General features: G+C 36.5%; 4 protein-coding genes across 4 annotated transcripts; 2 read left to right on the forward strand and 2 right to left on the reverse strand.

Moving 5' to 3' along the window:
* Positions 1-4,036: 4,036 nt before the first annotated feature.
* Positions 4,037-7,845, forward strand: LOC116133660 (DUF21 domain-containing protein At2g14520-like). The gene is made up of 11 exons (XM_031419349.1): positions 4,037-4,295; positions 4,868-4,944; positions 5,020-5,103; positions 5,279-5,392; positions 5,476-5,562; positions 5,700-5,839; positions 5,932-6,019; positions 6,118-6,191; positions 6,951-7,075; positions 7,176-7,426; positions 7,508-7,845. Exons 1-11 carry the CDS (start codon positions 4,118-4,120, stop codon positions 7,550-7,552), a joined length of 1,263 nt encoding a protein of 420 aa, XP_031275209.1. The 5' UTR covers positions 4,037-4,117; the 3' UTR covers positions 7,553-7,845.
* Positions 7,846-9,006: 1,161 nt separating this feature from the next.
* LOC116133729 (pentatricopeptide repeat-containing protein At3g49730-like) lies at positions 9,007-12,039 on the reverse strand. The gene is made up of 2 exons (XM_031419421.1): positions 9,387-12,039; positions 9,007-9,288 (listed from the first exon to the last, which is right to left on the reverse strand). Exon 1 carries the CDS (start codon positions 11,866-11,868, stop codon positions 9,976-9,978), a length of 1,893 nt encoding a protein of 630 aa, XP_031275281.1. The 5' UTR covers positions 11,869-12,039; the 3' UTR covers positions 9,007-9,288; positions 9,387-9,975.
* Positions 12,040-13,199: 1,160 nt separating this feature from the next.
* Positions 13,200-15,697, forward strand: LOC116133681 (pentatricopeptide repeat-containing protein At3g49740-like). The gene is made up of 2 exons (XM_031419367.1): positions 13,200-15,213; positions 15,310-15,697. The coding sequence occupies exons 1-2, from the start codon at positions 13,200-13,202 to the stop codon at positions 15,402-15,404; spliced, it is 2,109 nt and encodes a 702-aa protein (XP_031275227.1). The 3' UTR covers positions 15,405-15,697.
* Positions 15,698-16,602: 905 nt separating this feature from the next.
* LOC116133721 (squalene epoxidase 3-like) lies at positions 16,603-20,461 on the reverse strand. Its single transcript, XM_031419414.1, has 8 exons — positions 19,930-20,461; positions 18,955-19,066; positions 18,588-18,762; positions 18,233-18,401; positions 17,797-18,015; positions 17,383-17,658; positions 16,997-17,275; positions 16,603-16,900 (listed from the first exon to the last, which is right to left on the reverse strand). The coding sequence occupies exons 1-8, from the start codon at positions 20,410-20,412 to the stop codon at positions 16,796-16,798; spliced, it is 1,818 nt and encodes a 605-aa protein (XP_031275274.1). The 5' UTR covers positions 20,413-20,461; the 3' UTR covers positions 16,603-16,795.

Genomic DNA, 20,461 nt, shown 5'->3' on the forward strand with positions numbered 1-20,461 from the left:
TCATCCGTAATATTTCAGGCTCAATCTATTCGTCTCTCCATTCCTTATGGAAAGACCTTTCTCATGAGGTTCTCAGTTAGATTAGCTGGTTTCTCTGTCATGAGTGCAAAGTCGAGATTTTGAAACCCCAAGTAATACTCGACTTGTTCACTCCATTCATTATAATTAACCCTTAAACTTAATAACAGATGAGGCGTGAAGAGCAAATGCTGCAAAAACAAAAAATTAATGCTTACAATTAATTATTGTCTTTATTAAATAGCTTGAGTTTATACCTTATACTAATTTCAGATTCAGATATTAAATTTATTATTATTAAAACATAAATATATATTGAAAATCTCCTTTGGATATATAACAATATACGATAATTAAACTTAATTGATACAATCTTTTATAAATTTTCTAATTGGTAATTAAATGTATTTAGTTAGACATGTTGTTATCTTTGGATATACTAAACACACCTAATCAAGTACATTAATTACCCGATTATGTTCATAATTATAGGATTAACTAATCTACCTTTGGGTGATCCTTAACTATCCTATACATGTAACTTCAAATTACTCATGTCCAATACATTATGTCATCTCATTAAAGCATCTAATGCATGAGTAATTGAATCTTATTTAGTTTGATATCTTGGGATAAACATTTTAATTTGGCCACTTTGGTGACTAACAAATTATACATAAATAGTTATCAAACTTATATAACTATAAGGTTGTCATACTTATCTTTCTCTAAAAAAATTATACTTTAGAAATTTATACACATTTCATGTGCCTAAACACACATTAAGGACAAAATGGGTTGATTCGACCCTCATTTTAATTTGATTGTCACCGTAACTTTGACAGTTAAACCGTTAACTTTAACCGTGACCGTTAATTTTAACGGTTGACCGTAACTTTAACCATTGACCAGTTCAGTCAACGGTCTGAACCGGTTTAATCCGTTGACTGGTCCGGATCACCTTTTCGGATCCTAACCGGTCGGTTTGATCCATTTTTCCAGTCCGAGTCAGCCCATTTAAACCTATTTGGGTTGACCCGTTTGACCAAAAGGGTTGGGCTTCTTAATGGTTATAGTTTGGGCTTCTTTATGGGTTATACTTAATGGATTGAAAAAAAAATGGGCTCACTTAATAAGGCTTTTATAATTGGTTGGGTCATATTTCATGGGTCATGATTGACCCGAATTTCTGGAAAAATTAGGTAAATTTCATAGTCCGAATTTCTGGATTTTTTTTTTTTTATTGAAAAAGTTTATGGATTCTGAAAATTTGCACTTCAGAATAATTTTCCAGCCTTCCAATTTGTTAATTTCTAAACCCAACTAATTTCTTAAATCTATTTTACCGAAACCATTCCTATTTCACAATTCCAAAAAAACCCAATTAATTTCTACATCCCATAGAACCCTAAAAAAAAACCTATGGAAAATTCATCAGTCTCTAAACCTGAAATTGCTCTGATACCACATGTAAACTTAAAAGCAACTCATCAAGCAAAGAATCAATAATCAATTCATGTTTCTATGCCCTCAGTTGCACAAATATAAATTACAAGATCTTGAAACTTAAAACTTTCTCATATATATAAAGAATACATGTCTGATTCCATAGTAGAAAATTAAAACTTGAATCTTGATTGAATCAAAAATAGGCACATTTCTCTCCCTTTCTTCTCTTCTGTAATCGCAAACTCTCTTGATGGCAGAGAAAAAATTTTAGCGTATATGAGAATAGAGAGGACCCACCTTTTATATTGCGTTATTTAATTAACTGCAAACACCACAACCTTTCCATCAAAGGCTAAAGACCAATATGCCCTTCAATTAAATTAATTATTACTACCTTATATTATATTTAATTCCATGGACCACTTATAATAATTATAAATAATTCTACTACACCACTGGTGACTTGATAATAAAAGAACAAATGAAATCTAATATAGTTTCCCAAGTTCGGTCCTTTTGATAGAATAGTAAAAAGAGGATCTAACATGATCTCCTAAGAGAAAGATCTAGCATAGTCTACCAGGTTCGAGTTCTCTTGAGTGTAAAAGAGCAAGAGGAAAATCTAACATGATCTCTTGAGTCTCCACTGTTGCTATCACTTGTTAAATAATAGCTATCAGAGCTAATACCTGACTAATAGTTCTAAGATCCTAGAGAATTATTGAAATGTGTATAAGTTAACCCAAACACCCTCAATCATCAAAAAAATAAAAATAAAAAGACTATGCATGAAAACCAAACGATGCTATTTCGGTTATAAAACCTCGGAGATAGAGTGATTCTCAAAGTCTTTTCTAGTAGTTATGACATTTCTTACTTTATAAAAACTCTTAAGGTCAACGGTTACAATGTTCCCTTTCTCATCGTCTGCTCATCACTGGATCAACTACAGTAAATCATATGGGCCCGAAGAAAGTGCAGTGATCTTACAGCATGACTAAACTACTTTTCCCCCCCATGGTTTTTGCCTTTCACCCAAAAAATTTTAAAATACCATTTTCTCACCCAAAGTTAATATTTCATTACTACTCAAAGCCAATTCCTGACAATCTACTGTGATAATTCTCTTTACCCACCATTCAAACCTCTAGTCTCCTTTTTACAAAACCCCTCTTACTCCAACACTTGATTATCGCCGGTTGTCGACATTCAAAGTTAAGTTTCATGTTCTTAACTTATTTTTGGTTGATTTTGACAATGAATATTCAATCAACCACCACTGTTTGATCCACCAGCCTTTAACAAAATCTTTTACTCTAGCTCTTGTAACTCGTCTAACGGCGGTAAAAAAGTGAAGTATATTTTGAGTATTAACGGATTTAAACTTTGGGTGAAAAAAGTAATTTTTGAAACTTTTTGGATGTGAAAAAGTCGTTTACTCTACAAGCTACACAAAACCTGTGCATTGGACGGTTGAAATTTTGTTCATGTCAAAAATTGGAACAATGTATGTTATGCATTCTCGTATTAAAAGTCCAACTAGTATCATGATTGACGATAATCACTCTCACTTGATCACCCTATTATGATTGCTTATTACCAATTCCAATCTACTTTATGCTAAATTATACTTACTCGCTATCTTCAAATTGTCAATTTGGCCTTACCTTTATTAATATTATGTCTTGAACCATCATTTCTGACCTACCGTTCCCTTATGTTTTAAGTATTTTCAACTCTTAAACTACCTTAATCAAGGTTAACCCACCAGATATGTTCTCCAATGAACTTTATCAACAACTTTTATACTCTGTGCTTGATGTAATGCAACTCAACTTGATCTCCAAATGGGACATTACGTTCAAGATTTTCTATTACAATCTCTTGTTCTCGCATTAATCTAATAAGTTGCGTTAAACCTCCTCCTGGGTGGCCGTATGAACGAAGATCATAAAACACTTTCATTTCGTAATAGACAAATAAAGTCTATTTCCCGTTCCCACTAGACCGATTGAGATGCCACCATAAAAAAAAAATCCCAAAAGCACAGCAACCGCCTCTTGATTAACTCAGTATTAAACTTGATTTGAAGCTCCTGTTTGGCCTCTTTGTTAAAATTTAACTGGGTGCTTTGATGTAGAGTTAAAAGTGACCCTTAATTCTCTCGTTTCATGACATCAATCCCACTACTTAGAACTAAAATTGCACTAATTATAGCCTGTGTAATAAATTTTCTCTTTTTATGCAAAAGGAAAGGTGTGTTTTCGTGTTTCTATCATATATATATTTATAGGTATGTGTTGATTATAGATGGAGACTTGAAGTTGGCAAAGAATTGTAACAGACCAACCAAACTTCTTTTAGTCTTTCTCTCTCTTCCTTTTTCGAAATCCAAAGGAGGAAAAGTGAAGTTCCAGACGTTTCAGTTGAAAGAACCACAACCCACAATGAAATGAAAGAAAACAGAATCTGATTTTATTCTATAAATATTGCCACGACTCGAATAAGTTCATTATTACATCTTTCTTAATTACGCGATTCCGAGTTCATTTCTTAGTTACAGTACGCCATTGTTGTTGAAGACTTGTAGAGAAATAACTGTATGTTCTAAGAGGTAGTTCTTGATTAGAAAGAAGAAGATAAGTGATCAATGGCGGTGGAGTATAGATGCTGCCAGACAGGATTCTTCATTCGCATAATTGTAGCGAGTCTGCTAGTTGTGTTTGCAGGGTTGATGTCTGGTCTCACACTGGGCCTCATGTCAATGAGTCTTGTTGATCTTGAAGTTCTTGCCAAGTCTGGAACACCCACTGATCGTAAACATGCTTGTACTGCCTTTCCTTCACTTCATTTTATGTCTCCTTCAGCGCTTCTACTACTTGTGTTAATTAGCTGCAGTATTTAGTTATGTTCATCACACAGATTGCAATTATGTCTTGAAACATTCTCTTTCACTATATTGCTTGTCTGTGCTCCATCTCCAATATAAACTACAAACTGATGCATATTCATTTTTGGTCATCAGTTAGAGGATTTAAATTACTTTCTTATGGATGCTTTTAAAGTAAAGCAAATGAATAGTGATGAATTAGGAGTTAACACTGCGTTCTGAGGGACAGAGAAAGCCTGGGATATGATACTAAATGCGATTTCACTTCTCTTATTTGTAAAATCAATTAATCTATTGATGCAATAGTCAGATCTTCATATATTTTCGGGATCTCGGCAAGTAAATCAGAGAATATATGCATAACATGGGGTAGAATCCAAATACTAGTGCACTGTCCAATGCATTATATTAAGTTGCATGCTCTATATGTTGCTCCTTCAACTTGAATTACTTTGGGAGATCAAGCCCTACAGAGTGCAATTACTAAGAATTCATTCTTTGTGATAACAGCGAAGACATTGCCAGTTGTGAGGAAACAGCACTTGTTGCTATGCACTCTACTAATCTGCAATGCTGCTGCTATGGAGGTGATTCAACTACTTTCGCCACTACTTTTGAAGAAAATAGAACCAATGGATGTTTGAAATTTCTTGTTCTTTCAGGCCCTTCCCATCTTTCTGGATAGCTTGGTAACAGCTTGGGGTGCTGTCCTTATATCAGTAACCTTGATACTTTTGTTTGGTGAGGTTAGTTCTTTTTCTGGGCATATATACTCATTTGCCTGTAACCATGTATTCACACATGCCTTATCACTAAGTTAGAGATTCTCCCAGTAGGGTAGAATGTAGATGGTTTATGGCTTTAGGTCCATTTTTCCATTGACTTGTATATACCAAGTGAAAGGTCTACTTCTATATGCAGATCATCCCCCAAGCTGTTTGTTCTCGTTACGGTTTGGCCATTAGTGCAAAAGTGGCTCCATTTGTTCAAGTTCTTGTTTGGATCTGTTTTCCTGTTGCATATCCAATAAGCAAGGTGAAACAAAATTTGATTAGTTTTCGTACAGTTGAATTTTCCATCTTCATTGATGGATTTTGACTGGGAGTGTATTTTACCAGCTACTGGACTTTTTGTTGGGGAAAGGTAATGAGCCACTTTTTCGTAGAGCTGAATTGAAAACACTGGTTGATTTGCATGGTAATGAGGTACGATTCTTTTAAGCTTATCAACATCAAATAGTTCCTTATATGATATCATTTCCCTGCATGTCAAAACAATATCGAGCAGAAGTCCATCCTTTTGCCTAGTGAGCCATATTCTTCTTCTATTGACTGTTATGCAGGCTGGCAAAGGTGGAGAATTGACGCGAGATGAGACGACAATCATCACAGGAGCACTTGAACTCACTGCAAAAAAGGCAAGGGATGCAATGACTCCAATATCTGACACCTTTGCAATTGATATTAATGCCAAACTAGACAGGTAATATATGATGGATCTTTGTACTTTACATTGGTTTTCTTGTAATGACGACTGGATGAGATGGATTTCATATCTAAATGAACAACATGCAGGAATTTAAGGAAGTTAATTCTGGACAAAGGGCATAGCAGAGTGCCAGTTTACTATCAGCAACCAACAAACGTAATTGGACTCGTATTGGTAACAACATTTTACATAGATTTTTTTTTTTTCTTTGTTCACTATGTGCCTATGGTCCAACCAATTTATGCTTACAGAATGTGTGTTTTCCATCATAGGTGAAGAATTTACTAACTATCCATCCAGAAGATGAGGTGCCTATAAAGAATGTCCCCATTCGCAGAATTCCGAGGTATTTCATTCTGTTTCCACAATATCAATGTTTGCTCAAGCCACTTGCATAGTAAAGATATATGTTTTGCATATGCATTATACAACGACTAAGATGTGCGTAAGCTGGCCCGATCACCTTCATTACAAAAAAAAAAAAAAACAATTATGCAGCACTGTGATGTATTTCTCTAAGTTAAGATTTTCGACCAAACAACACACCAATATCTAACAGTATGTTTCAACAAAAAACTAAAACCCCAATAGATTGCCGAAAAACCTGATAGACAATAAAAAGTTTGGCAACATTTTAGGGAATCTGATGTCCAGTCCAGAATACAAACCTGCAAAGCTTCATATCATAGCCATGGCAACAACCAGCAGCCACTGTAATAGAATTTCTCACCAATAAAAATGAATATTCTAACTTCTCCGCATGATTATATTGATCGATTTTACAGGAAATAATCAAGAATCTAGACTAAAATTCCCCTTCTGATACCATCAAGATACTTAGCAATAAAAATATTAAATTCATCAACACTACTTTTGATACAAAAGTGTTTAGAGTTTGCTTTCAAAATTTCCAGACATATACCAACTATGAGGATATAGACATTATTTAACCAGGTATTATTTTGCAAAATTGTATATATGTTACTAGCCTTAACAAAATGTTATGCTGGATAGAGCTAGTTATCTGATAAATCAAGCTGAGAAAACCAGTGCACACAGAAAAAGTAAAGATCGACTAATGTATTGTACATGCCTTGTATGCCAGGGTTTCAGAGACAATGCCTTTATACGACATACTAAATGAGTTTCAGAAAGGTCATAGCCATATGGCTGTTGTTATAAGGCATCAGGGTGAGACACAGCAGCCAGCCGCTGAACATTCAACTGATGGTAAGTTCTGTTTCTAATGCTGTGGCATTTTATTATCCATGGTCAATATTTTTTTTCCCATAGCACTGGTTTCCATTAGTTTGACAGAAAATGAATTCAGATACAGATGTGAGGGTGGACATTGATGGTGAAAGTCATCTTAAAGAGAAATGTTTAAAGACCAAGAGATCACTTAAGAAGGGGTATAGCTTTTCTCATGATCCAAATCTGCATAGAGGAGCCTCCAAGAGCAAGAAATGGACTAACCCAGAAGTTCTGCATATCACTGATGATCCACTCCCGATGGCCGTTGGAGAAGGAGAAGCTATTGGCATTATAACACTAGAAGATGTCATTGAAGAGCTATTACAAGTATGTGCAATAATTTCTCTAATTAACTTTTCTTTTGCTATACTCCCAGAGAATTTATACCGATAATTTTTATTCATGTAGGAGGAGATCTATGATGAGACTGATTATCAAGCTGAAAATAATTAATAAGGATCTACCAATATCAACTATAAACTCCTGATATAGAAGCTTTATTATAGAAATCAAAGCAGAGAGATTCATTTTCATTCAACAGCTGAATGAATCAACAAGCTGAAGAATCGAAAGTAAACTTTTTTATTTTGATGTATAGATTATTTGCAACTTAGGATGATAAAAGAAATTGTCGATTTGGAAATGTGAAAAAAGGTGCTGAAGTTGTTGTTGAGAGAAACAGAATAATGAATTTTTAAGACACTGGGTAAAATCATTACAACGGAAAAGTTTTGACTGCAGTACCCAAATACACTTCTCAAATTTTGTAAAAATAAGTATATCATACTGCAAAAAATGCTAGAATGAATAAATGTATTACTCAGTTTTCAAATGCTAGTTACAACTTACAAGTGGCAGGCATGGTGCCCATAGCAGCACAAATGTAGGGACTATCTGATTCTATGAATCATACAAATTCATTGGATACATTATTATACTCCCTAATCAGTATATTCTGAAGAAACGNGATGTGTAGATTATTTGCAACTTAGGATGATAAAAGAAATTGTCGATTTGGAAATGTGAAAAAAGGTGCTGAAGTTGTTGTTGAGAGAAACAGAATAATGAATTTTTAAGACACTGGGTAAAATCATTACAACGGAAAAGTTTTGACTGCAGTACCCAAATACACTTCTCAAATTTTGTAAAAATAAGTATATCATACTGCAAAAAATGCTAGAATGAATAAATGTATTACTCAGTTTTCAAATGCTAGTTACAACTTAAAAGTGGTAGGCATGGTGCCAATAGCAGCACAAATATAGGGACAATTTGATTCTATGAATCATACAAATTCATTGGATACATTATTATACTCCCTAATCAGTATATTCTGAAGAATCGAAAAGTAACAGGGTAAGTAAAATATGAAAATGAAGCAAATTTGGCAATGTCCTCATTTGAGACCTGTATCGGATAATCAGGGTAAGGAACTTTTAAGTACTAAAGCAAAGTAAATTGGAAACCATAAAACCATTAAAATATATAAGATGATATTAGGACATACTAATACACCGGGTAGAAGTTCTCCAGGAAAAAGGCAACAAAACAACTGGCTATATTTATTTGTTTAGGAGCAGCTGACAATTGAATCCAACTTTTCCCATTGATTTTGTCTGCGTAGTAGTGTCAAAAGAAGGGATGGCTCCCAGTTATTAAAATGGTAGCCTTAAAATTCTAGACCCTTGCCTTAGGATTAGTCAATCCTACTTCTAGGTGGGGCAGGAAAGGGGTACAATAAACAGGTAAAGAGTCACCTCAGTCATCGGTTTGAGTTTGATTAACCCTAAATCCAATACGAGTAATAAGTTATTTCATATTGACGTGCCCCAATATAAAAAATGCAAAAGAGATTTTCTTAAGCTAAAGCGATCCAGAATCTGTAAAGAAATTGTTGTATGATACCGTATATAACTTATGACCCCTTTGTAATAAAATAGATAGATAAATACAACTTGAGACAATTTGATACAAGGAACTGTTCCATCAACAATATCAACAAAATAATTTCATGTGAGCTGTTAATCATTAACAAGCATGGAATAGCATCTTCACCTAACAGTTGCACAAGGAATTATCCCAATCCAATACACTTGTAACTGATGCTTGATTTTCAGCTGTCTGACTAGAATTATAAAAAAAAATCCTTTTTCTTCAAGCTGGATGTGACATTCTTATCTATTTACATGCTGGAGTAGAAAATTGAATGAAGATAGGCGAGGATCAGTGAACCTATAGTTTGAAAATTTTATAATAGTGCCGCAAGTAAAGATATATTATTTCATACCTAATTGTTAGAGAAGTTGCAACTTAGCAATGCCAATCTTCGAATAGAATGCATCCAATCACTAGCAGGAACCATCAGTCACTATTGCAAATTTGCCGATAACTCAGAAGTTTTCTTTTTCTGAGATGGTGGCAAGTTGGCATTTCCATGTGCAGCAAAGCACTTATCCTGATATGCCCAAGGGAGAGCCCAGAGAAAGTTATTCCGTACTGTGATCCGTCATAAGGTGTCCCTTTCTGAATTATCACATCTTGCTGTTAAAGACCTCTACTCTTGGCAGCCATGCGTGAGCACAGCCACCAGTTTGCTAAAATCAACCATCTGTGATAATTGTCTTTGTTGCTAATAGTTGTCATAAGTTGCATTCACCAATAAACTACTAACCACGACATTTCCTTGTTAAAACCAACAGAGCAACATTTCTATATATTCAGATTAAAATTGATCCTCAGATGCCCATGGTAAACCAAATAATCAGGCTGAGGATTTAAGACTTTCTGCATTATTCAAAGCACTGGATTGGAACCAGTCTCATCAGTACATTCTTTATACTGAAGTTATTTACTTCGCAACAATTCCCTCATTCTAACTACAAAATCTTAGCTTTACCACGCCCCCCACCCCATCGCCTTTGACGAGCCCTCCTCTTCCTCCCATCTTCTTTTGCCTTTACTTTTTCTTTCAAGTCCCTCTCACCACGTCGTTTATACATTTTGAAGGTGATTTCTCTCTCAGCAGCCATCTTCCTCACTTTCTCTGTAATCTCTGCTGCAATCTGTCTATTATATAGTTTCCTTAAACCACGCATGAGCTTAGCAAAAGTATCCGGTTGTGGCATTACATCCGCATCCATCATGTCCAAGCAATAAGAACAAGCCTCTTTAACATGTCCATTGGAAAACAAAGAATGAATCCAAATTGTCCATGCAGAAACATTAAGGTCACATCCTTTAGTGACAATACAACTCCAAACATCTTTAGCCATTTCAAGCTTCCCGGCCCTCAATAGAGCATTCAACAACTCCTTCAAGGTACCATACTGAGGAGCAGATAAAAGGCCTCTCCCAACCATTTCCTTAGAATACTCACAAGCCTCAACTAAAAATCCTTGCCCAAGAAACCCATGAATCATCACAACAAAACTATCAATCCCTGGACTAAACCCACTAGCTTCCATCTCATTCCAAACATTTACAGCTTCTTTCACCTCCCCCAACCTGCAAGCCAATCTAATCACCAGAGTATAAATACCAACATCTGGAACACAACTAATCTTTCTCATCTCCCTCATCAATTCCACACACTCTTCTAACTCTTCCTTCTTCTCATGGGCCAACATTATATGCAAATAAGTCAACTGATTAGGCATATGCCCTCTTTGAATCATTCCATCCAAAATTTCATAACCTTTCTCAATTTTTCCCCATTTACAATACCCACTTATCATGGTAGTGTAAGTCACAACATCAGCCTCACATCCATTCCTCTCCATCTCAACAAGAACCCTCATTGCCTCCTCCATCTTTTCCTGCCTACACAGCGCCTGAATCAAAACCGTATACGAGTTTGCATTTGGTTCACAACCCTTCATCCTCATTTCCTTCAACAACTCAAAAGCATCACTCATTTTTCCCACTTGTGCATACCCACTTAACAAATTGTTATAAACAACAATATCAGGCTCAAAACCAGCCTCCTTCATTTGCACCAACACATATTTAGCCTCCATTAACTTCCCTTCTCTACACCAACCGTACAACAACGACGTAAAATGCCTCAAACTCGGCTTAAACCTCACTCTCATATCCTCAAACAACTTGGCTGCCTCTTTAACACTATTATTCTTACACAAAGCATCTAACAAACAACCAAACACATACTCATCTGCTTCACACCCATACTTTGGCATCTCATCTAACACTTCAATAGCCTTCTTAACCATTCTTGCAGACGCAAATCTCCTCATCAAAACCACAAAGACTTCACCAGAAATCAACTCTGGTTTTTCTCTTCTCATTTCCTCAATTAAAGCCCAAACGGCGCCAAATTGTCTCATTTTACTTAAACTCTTAATCAACGACTTGTACACGTCATAGCTGTGAAAATAATTCGGTTGCTTCGACGCCCACATAAAATACTGATACCCTAAATTCCCAGCATCACCGCAACGGTTAATCACGCGTTCTGTTAAACCTGGGCGCAAAACGACGCCGGATGCTTGTAAAGCCAGCTCCAGTTTCGGAACTCTAGAGTGGAATTTTTTCAATATTCTGAATATCTTCTCAACGTCGGCGGAGAATTCATCAGCGTAAGATGTATTATCGTTGTCTTCTTTATTGGTTTGAAGACAAACGAGGTTAGAGTCAAACTGAGTTCTCAGTTCGGTTGATTGAACGAATACATTGGAGTTTGGTTTGGGGGAAAATGAGAAGTGGCGGTATTTGTTGAAGAAAGACGAAGTCTTTGAAGAGAATCTGAGCATGTTGGATACTGTAAGTGATTTGTTCTCTGTAAATGTTACATCTGTTATGGCTTTCCCTAGTTTTGCTGCATTTTCTTCCGCGGACCGGGGATATCCGAGGGTAAGTGAAAAGAACAATGCTAATTTTACAAAAGCACGTATAAAGTTATACAAAGACAATCTAACCCTTAATTTTCATGACTTCCCTCTTTCTTTTTTTCTGTTTTTCCTTTGTAATAATATCACTTTATAGCTGTCTTTGTAGTTGGTATGGGTCTTTGTAAAGAGTGAAAAACGGTGCGGTTTGAGTCACAGGTAGAGCGAGAGAAAACAAAAACGCAGTGTTTCGAAGCTTCAATAAGCCACGTCAAATGCGGAATTTGACGGCCGAAGTTTTGGCCCATATGGGCCACTGTGCTTGTACGAGCCCAAGGACGAAAGTAAATCGGCCAGCCCGTGTTTGAGCCCAAGGAAAAAAATAGTTAAAAAGTTTTGATGTGTGGGAAAATTAGCCGAAGTGCACATGACATGCACGTGCAAACCCCATGTAAATTCGAATGCTAAAAAAAAAACCATATAGTGCTTGCAAAGTGCAGGGCTGATGTGAATAAAAACCTATGAACTTTTCAACTACCCAACTAACGTAAGACCGTGAAACCTGCAAAACTTCCAACTACTAATAGAAATTAATGAATTATTTGGATGCAAGTCTCACTCATTCTTCACGTCTATCATGCATTAGCATTATTGCGTAGAAAAAACACATGCAAATCTCTCTTTCAACCTTCGCTGGGACAGAGCTCCCCGTCTCAGATGCCTTGAGCTCCCTAAACCCTAAATCTTGTAATATTGTATACCCAACCTTCAAATTTTTAGTAAATCAATAAATAGATTTATGAATTAGTTAATCCAATTTTAAAATTATTACCAAAGAAGTTTACGATGCATTTTCATGGTCCTAATAGGGATGACTATTAGGACTTTTATCCGATTGACAGTTTTAAGATCCTGAAAGATTAGTTAAGATATGTGCAAACTGATCCGGACAACCCCGATGAAAAAAAAAAGTTTACGATGTATTTGAAACTATCTAAAATCAATTTATTTCATCAAAACAAGATGGGAAAGAAAAAATTTCATCATCATCAACTGATTGTGATAATTATGACTGATAGTATTGTAGCAAAGTAATACAGAGGAGAGTGTATCAAAGTTAAATAAATCGAAAACAGTGTTTACAAAAAATAACAAGAGAATGAAATTCTCCTTGAAAAATCTGATAAAATTGGTCAAAAAATACATATAAGAAAGGTTTCCATCATGTACATCTCCTACAACAAAACTACCAACGGATGACGCAGTTGAGTTGCAAAATACCCAGTACCGCCACTACAACCAATTATTGCACTAAACAGCTACTCATCAAACTCAACAATTCACTTGTAAATTTCACTCGTTCTTGCCATTACCAAGATGCTCTCCATCTCTTCGTCCAACTTCACTCTTCCCATGATCTTAAACCTGATATCTACACTCTCTCCACAACCCTCACTGCGTGCGCAAATCTCCGCAAGTCCACCTTCGGTAACCAACTCCATGCCTACACTATACGTACCGGCCACAAATTATGTTCTCACGTGGCAAATTCAATCCTTTCGCTCTATAAAAACACGCAAGATTTTGTTTCAGTTAAAAGGGTCTTTAGTGAAATAGAGAACCCAGATGTTTATTCTTGGACGACGTTATTGTCGGCTTGTACTAAGATGGGTCATGTTGGTTATGCTTGTGAACTGTTTGATAAAATGCCTAGTAGAGAATTGGCGGTTTATAATGCGATGATAAATGGGTGTGTGGAAAACGGGCATGAAGATATTGGTATTAGTTTGTTTAGAGAAATGCATAAATTGGGCATTAGGCATGATAAATATAGTTTGGGTAGTGTGTTGAGTGTGTGTGATATAGGATTAGTTGAACTTGGGAGGCAGTTGCATTCGCTGGTGATTAAAACTGGGTTTTTGGTTACAGTTTCTGTGGTCAATGCGTTGATTACTATGTACTTCAACTGTGGAATTGTTGCGGATGCGAGTATGGTTTTTGAAGAAGCGAAAAAATTTGTGTGTGACAATATTAGTTTTAATGTGATGATGGGTGGTTTGGTGAGTTTAGGAAGAGTTGAAGAGGCTTTGATGATGTTCAGAAAGATGCTACAGGCTTCTCATAGGCCCAGTAAACTGACGTTTGTGAGTGTAATGAGTGCATGTTTTTGTGTCGGAGTAGGGAGTCAAGTGCATGCTCAAGCCATTAAGAATGGTTTTGAAGCATTAACTTCTGTGAGCAATGCAGCAATAACCATGTATTCCACCTGTGGGGATTTAGATGCAGCTCAGATGGTTTTTCAGAGCTTGGAAGAGAAAGATCTTGTCTCATGGAATACTATGATATCAAGCTATGCTCAAAGGAACCTGGGTAGAATGGCAATCTCGGCCTATCTGAAAATGGAGAGGGTAGCGGTCAAATCAGATGAGTTTACTTTTGGAAGTCTGTTGGCGAGCTCAGAGTTTGAAGAAATCGTAGAGATGATTCATGCCCTTGTATTTAGAAATGGGATCATCTCAAATATCCAAGTTTCTAACGCATTGATTTCTGCATACTCAAAGCATGAGCAAATAAAGCATGCCTATCAAATATTTCATGACATGTCTTATAGAAATTTGGTAACCTGGAATACTATCATTTCTGGGTTCCTGTTAAATTCTTTTCCAGTGCAAGGGTTAGAGCAATTTTGCAAATTACTGATGTCAGATGCAAGGCCAGATGTGTATACCCTCACCATTGTTTTGAGTATTTGTGCTAGCCTTTCATCCTTAAGACATGGAAAACAGGTTCACGGTTACATCTTGAGATACAATCTTTTCTCAAAGACCTCTTTAGGTAATGCTCTGATTTCAATGTATACAAAATGTGGGAATCTGAATTGTTCTGTGAGAGTGTTTAATGAGATGATTGAAAAGGATACTGTCTCTTGGAATGCCCTAATCTCTGCATATGCACAGCATGGAGAAGGAAAGGAAGCTATCAGTTGTTTTGAGGCAATGCAAGATGCAGTTGGCCTTATACCTGACCATGCCACCTTTACTGCTGTTCTTTCTGCTTGCAGCCATGCAGGTTTAGTTGATGATGGCACTAGGATATTCAACTGCATGGTGAACTACTATGGCTTTGTTCCTGCAGAAGATCATCTATCTTGTATGCTTGACCTTCTTGGAAGAGCAGGGTATCTTGATGAGGCTGAGAGACTAATAAATAAGGATATTCAAGTGCCTTCTAGTGTCTGGTGGGCATTATTCAGTGCTTGTGCAGCTCACGGTAATTTAAGACTGGGAAGAATCATTGCTGGCTTTCTCCTTGAAAATGAACAAAATAATCCATCACTTTACGTACTTTTAGCAAATATATATGCAGCTTCAGGTTTATGGGAAGAAGCTGCGAATATAAGGGAACTGTCAAAGAGAACAGGGGTGATGAAGCAACCTGGTTGCAGCTGGATTGGGTCATAAAACCATGCAAGCTCGAATCCTGATATACTGAAAGTTAAAGATGCAAGTATCAGACTGACAATAAACATAGTCCAACATGAAATGGGAACTGAGAATTCAACAAATGACGTGTTGTATGCTTCCCTAGTTCTGGAATGGTAGAGCCTAATGGATTGATGCATAAGCCGAAGTTATCGTTGAGAACATATTGTGGGGATTTAAATCCATTCTAAAGACAGCTTGAGAAGAATGTTGTAGTCATTTAGGAGCACTAGTTATTTGGCATATTTGAGAGAGCCACCAAGATAAATAACTACTTGCAAATGTCAACCATTTTGAACACAGCTAACTAGTGAAATCCTTGACAAGGTTTTTTCCTGGCCGTGTCAGGTCATGAGAAAGAAGTAAGCAGTTCTCTATGACTCTATCCCTACCACTTTCATAAAGATAGAGGTGATGTTGAACAGTTGGTTTATATGAGGAAGGTTTCGTGTATCAAAATTCGTGCATTTAGTATACTGTAAAAAAAAATATACAATGAAAGTCCACTTCCCAAAGTTCATTATTACATTATGTGTACTAATAGTGGCTGCCCTGATAATCCATCAATGCAGATTGCACAATGAACTCCAGGTGCGGATCATGGTTCACGTCATGTCAGTTGATCTCATCTTCATCATTATCATCTTCTACTACACAAGAACTACACTGAACCGCGACATCAGAGTAGTTGCATGATTACCAAAACAAAGTAGCAGTTACATGACTACTAAACCACCAAGCACGATTGGGCCCAGGCCAGTGATTATCTATCTGATTCTATAATTCTTCTATTTTATACAATCTGTGATTAATTTTGGCAGTCATTTTTGTATATAGAAGGAGTTGGGTATGAGATTTTATTGGATAGTTACTTTGTTTGTACCGGCAAATGACTTGTTTCTTCGTTATTCTTCTTTATAGGCAACCTGAGTTGAGTCACATGTTATGTTTACACAAGGAAACCATAGAAAAGCATTTAACAATCCAGACACATTTCAAGATAGGGGTTTGGTCATCTCTTGGATTTTACCACAGAGTAGACACTATCCTCAGCGACAGCACAATCACTGATGAACTAGAAGCATTTAGGATATTTCATTGCTACATCTAGCAAAAATAATGATTGAATTCGCATTACACTTGTAAGATTTGAAAAGGTATTCTCGTGGACAGAACAGACTCCTTGAAAAATATAAATTCAATATAAAAGTTGTTCACCATCAAAAAGTCTGGGAGGCGTTCTAAACACCTGTTCTTAAGAATATCATCTAATATCATACAATTACAGAATTGTTTCTAGCCAAATAAATCCAATGTCTTTCTTTAGTGGAACAGTTTGCATAGATTACTGCCATCTAATATTTGATATATCAATCAACAGGAGGAGCTCTGTAAACAGCTGGAACAGTGGCAGGGAAAAACATTTGCCTCACTCCTTCTGCCTTGATTATGGGGAAAATAATACTTGATGCACCCTGTAAAAGGAAAAATTGTTGTAAGAATTGAAAAATCCCAAATGCGATAACCCATACTTGCTTTAATCATCAATTATAAAAGATGGAAATGCATACCGAAATTAATCTAGCTCCAATCCAAATGCGCTCAGGCGAAGGAAATGGTGCTAGCAAGCGACCAACACCAAAAATTGCCACAGCAAAGAAGTGGAGAACTAAACTCAAAGGGCGAGGGTTTAGACCAGAAAGCAAAGCCACTGGTCCATTCGAAAAAACACCTCCAAGGCTTAAATAGTCAAAACATGCTTGGCGCATTTCCTTCCTTGCTTGGTCAGGGGAAGAAGAAAAAACCTTGTACAGGGCACCTGCCAGAGTATTTATTGTTGAAGCCACGGGCTGCAAGGAAAAAACAAACTGTAAGCCTAAAACAGGTACATTCCCATTTTTCTACAGCTGTAATGATAAAAATGAATAAATAAAAGTAGTATACTAATTAAGCTTACTTTACGTAAGGTGTAAAAGGATTCAAGATATCTGCTCAGGGCAGCTGCATCACGAAAGTCTTGCAAGGGCTTAAGAAGATTCCGAAGCACAACAATATCAGATAATGCCACAGTCATTCCACCACCTGTTAAAGGATGACGCATGTTGAAAGCATCACCCATTAGAAGAGCTCCAGGAGTAGGCTGAGGATCAGCTGGCATGCTTCTATTTGGCATAGTTCTAATACTGCCTTTGTCAACTGCGTTAACAAAGGCATCACGAATCTCAGGAGGAACCTGAAACAGCCACTCTCCAATTAAATCAAGGCAAAACAAAGTGTAAAACAAGGACAGAATATAAAACTAATCCCAACACGAAAAGGTCAATCCTTGTATCTTTAATAATCCTAAAACATGTACTTCAATCACAGATACCTGTGGTGCTACCATGGTCTTCAAATATTTGGCCATTTCACCATTACCAATGGAAGGCAATTTTTGACCTGGTACATCAACCAAGCATCGAATCTCTGTACTACTGATTGGATAAAATAATATGGGGGAAGGATCTGCTAGAATGACATGCCCATGGTTTTCGAAAGGAAGTTGACAGTTCTCTAACACTAGACCCACAAAACAAGAGGGCACATCAACCTGTCAAATAGTTAAACTGATACAATTAGCTTCTCAGTACAAAAGAATAAAGCAAGAGAAGAACATGACACAGTGAAGAGTAAACTTATTATCAAGACAGACAATAAATTTTCTAGCGTCCTGAATTAACAGATACTCTCACTAAAACTATCTTGAATACTGTGACTAATTTACATATGATACAAGAGAACTTAAAGGTTATAAGATGCAACTTCACCTTTGGTTTGCAAAGAGAACGACGCAGATTTGAGAAGCAACCGTCACACACAATTGTAAGAGGAGCATATGCTCTAAGTTCTTGACTATTCTTAGTTTTGTACTGAACCCCTTTTATTGTGCCATTTTCTTCAAGCAGGGATGTCACTGTTCCTTGCTCTAGTCGTACGCTAATTTGAATTGAACAAAAAATGATGCAAGGAGATTAATAACCATCAACTTTGATGCAACACTTAAATAGTGAAGTGCATGAAATATAGAAAATTCATGCTGAACTAAACCCTAAGTATCAAGGAACCAAAAAGCAACAAGTTAAATAATGCAATCAGTCAAGCCAAAGAGATAGGGGAAGATACTTGGGAAGAGTAGCAGCTTTTTCTCTCATCCTCTGGATAAAACGCCCATTGTGGAAGCTCCTCCCAGCAACATCAGCATGAAACTTTTCCAATGGATATGACAATTTGGCACTTTTCCCATCCTTGAAGAGAGCATATCCCAGCACTCTCTGGGCATCAATTTCTTCTACACAATCTGTAGTTAAAAAACACAATATATTTACAGTTGGAGAAAATATAAGATAACTACGTGCAAAAAGTAGTCATAAAGAGAACTAGTCCTTAACCACACAGAGTGTTGTTTACAACAACAACAATTGAAAGTCTTGAAGATTTCATCTCTCTGAAATGCAAAGTAAAAGATATAGATTGCAGCTCTGGCGCATACCTTCAAGGCCTAATTCAATTAGTTTCAGGTATCCCCCAGGCTGAAGCAATTCACCAACAATTCTGTCAGGCTCTGTCAAATCTCTTTCTATAACATGAACCCGTTTTCCATCCTGCAGTTAGTTAAAGTCAAGACTTCAGAATAAGACTTTGCAGAAAACAAGTGAATAACAACAGACATATTTCTGGAGTTCAAAGTGTCTCTTCAACATTTTGTAACTCTTAAATTAGGATTTCTCTGTATCCATTTAGGAGTAGTGATATGTACCTTATAATATACAAATCTCTTTGTAGTTAAACTTAAGAGTAATAAATTTACATGGACAAAGTACATCAATTAAAATTAGATTGAATGTAAATCACATATGTAAAACTTATTGAAGCAAGCAATAACAGTAAGTGTACATCTTAAACTTTCTGGGGGAAGTCAATTGCCTTTATACTATTCACCCCTTAGAATTTCTTCACTATGCTAGCAATCAAACCATGAAACCAAAGAATCAGAAATGACCAACAAAAGTCAGCATGTTCATCTTTGAAGTTCTTGTTTAAGCTTTACAACCAAAAACCAATTTTGTTCGTGTCATCAGATTCTATTCATCATCAGAAAATTCTATAAAGTGACTCTAATCTCTAGTAACAACCAAGTAACCTTTAAGCCCACTTCAGCCAATCCAAACACCTTTACATGGCAATTGCTTTATCAAACTCTTAACACAATCACCAACCAAAAGAGAAAAAAATTTCACTAATAAAAAAATAACCCACACCAAAAATGTGAACCAAATCCTGGTGTAGCTTACGTAGACAAAAATATGTAGATAAATGAAGTATGAAATTCATCAAATAGTTGGTACTAAAAACAATAAAACGAAGAAACTTCCAAATACCCTATAGAGCTTGGTAAATTCAATATTTAGAGCAACGGGAAATTAAAAATAAACAAATATAATAACAATAATGTAAAAGAAATTACCTTGCCGAGGGTATGAGCCAAGGCTGCGCCAGCAACGCCTGCACCGACAATGATGACGTCAGTGCCGTCCGGCGAGGAGTAATCTCCGTTGCCGACAGCGCTATGAACAATGTCGTTCCCGATCTTGTACGTTCCGGCATCCTTTTTCGTCGTCTTCTTACCGTTACGGCGCAAAAGAAAGAGAAGAAGAAACCCAGCGAGAGAAGCAAAGAAAGTGGCAATAATGTACTGATCAACAGCCACCATCTCCTTCTTCTTCTTCAAAATACCAAAACAATGAGACCAAGAAGTCGAAGCAAGAAAAATCGACGGCTGCTGTGGATTGACAGTCAGTCTATGGAGGTCTCTAGAAGAAATGCAGGTGGAAGTATTGTGTGTAGAAGATGTAGCGTTGGGTTTTTTTTGTGGTGTGGACAAATTGATGAGCGATCTTGTAGGAGAAATAGGCTTTTTATAGAGAGTAGTTGTGATGGTAAAAAACATGGCAGTTGAATTAAAATAAATTTAAAGACTCGGGCTTGACTCGACTCGA

The sequence above is a fragment of the Pistacia vera genome, unplaced genomic scaffold (genome assembly GCF_008641045.1).
Source record: "Pistacia vera cultivar Batoury unplaced genomic scaffold, PisVer_v2 Contig272, whole genome shotgun sequence".
Lineage (NCBI taxonomy): Eukaryota > Viridiplantae > Streptophyta > Magnoliopsida > Sapindales > Anacardiaceae > Pistacia > Pistacia vera.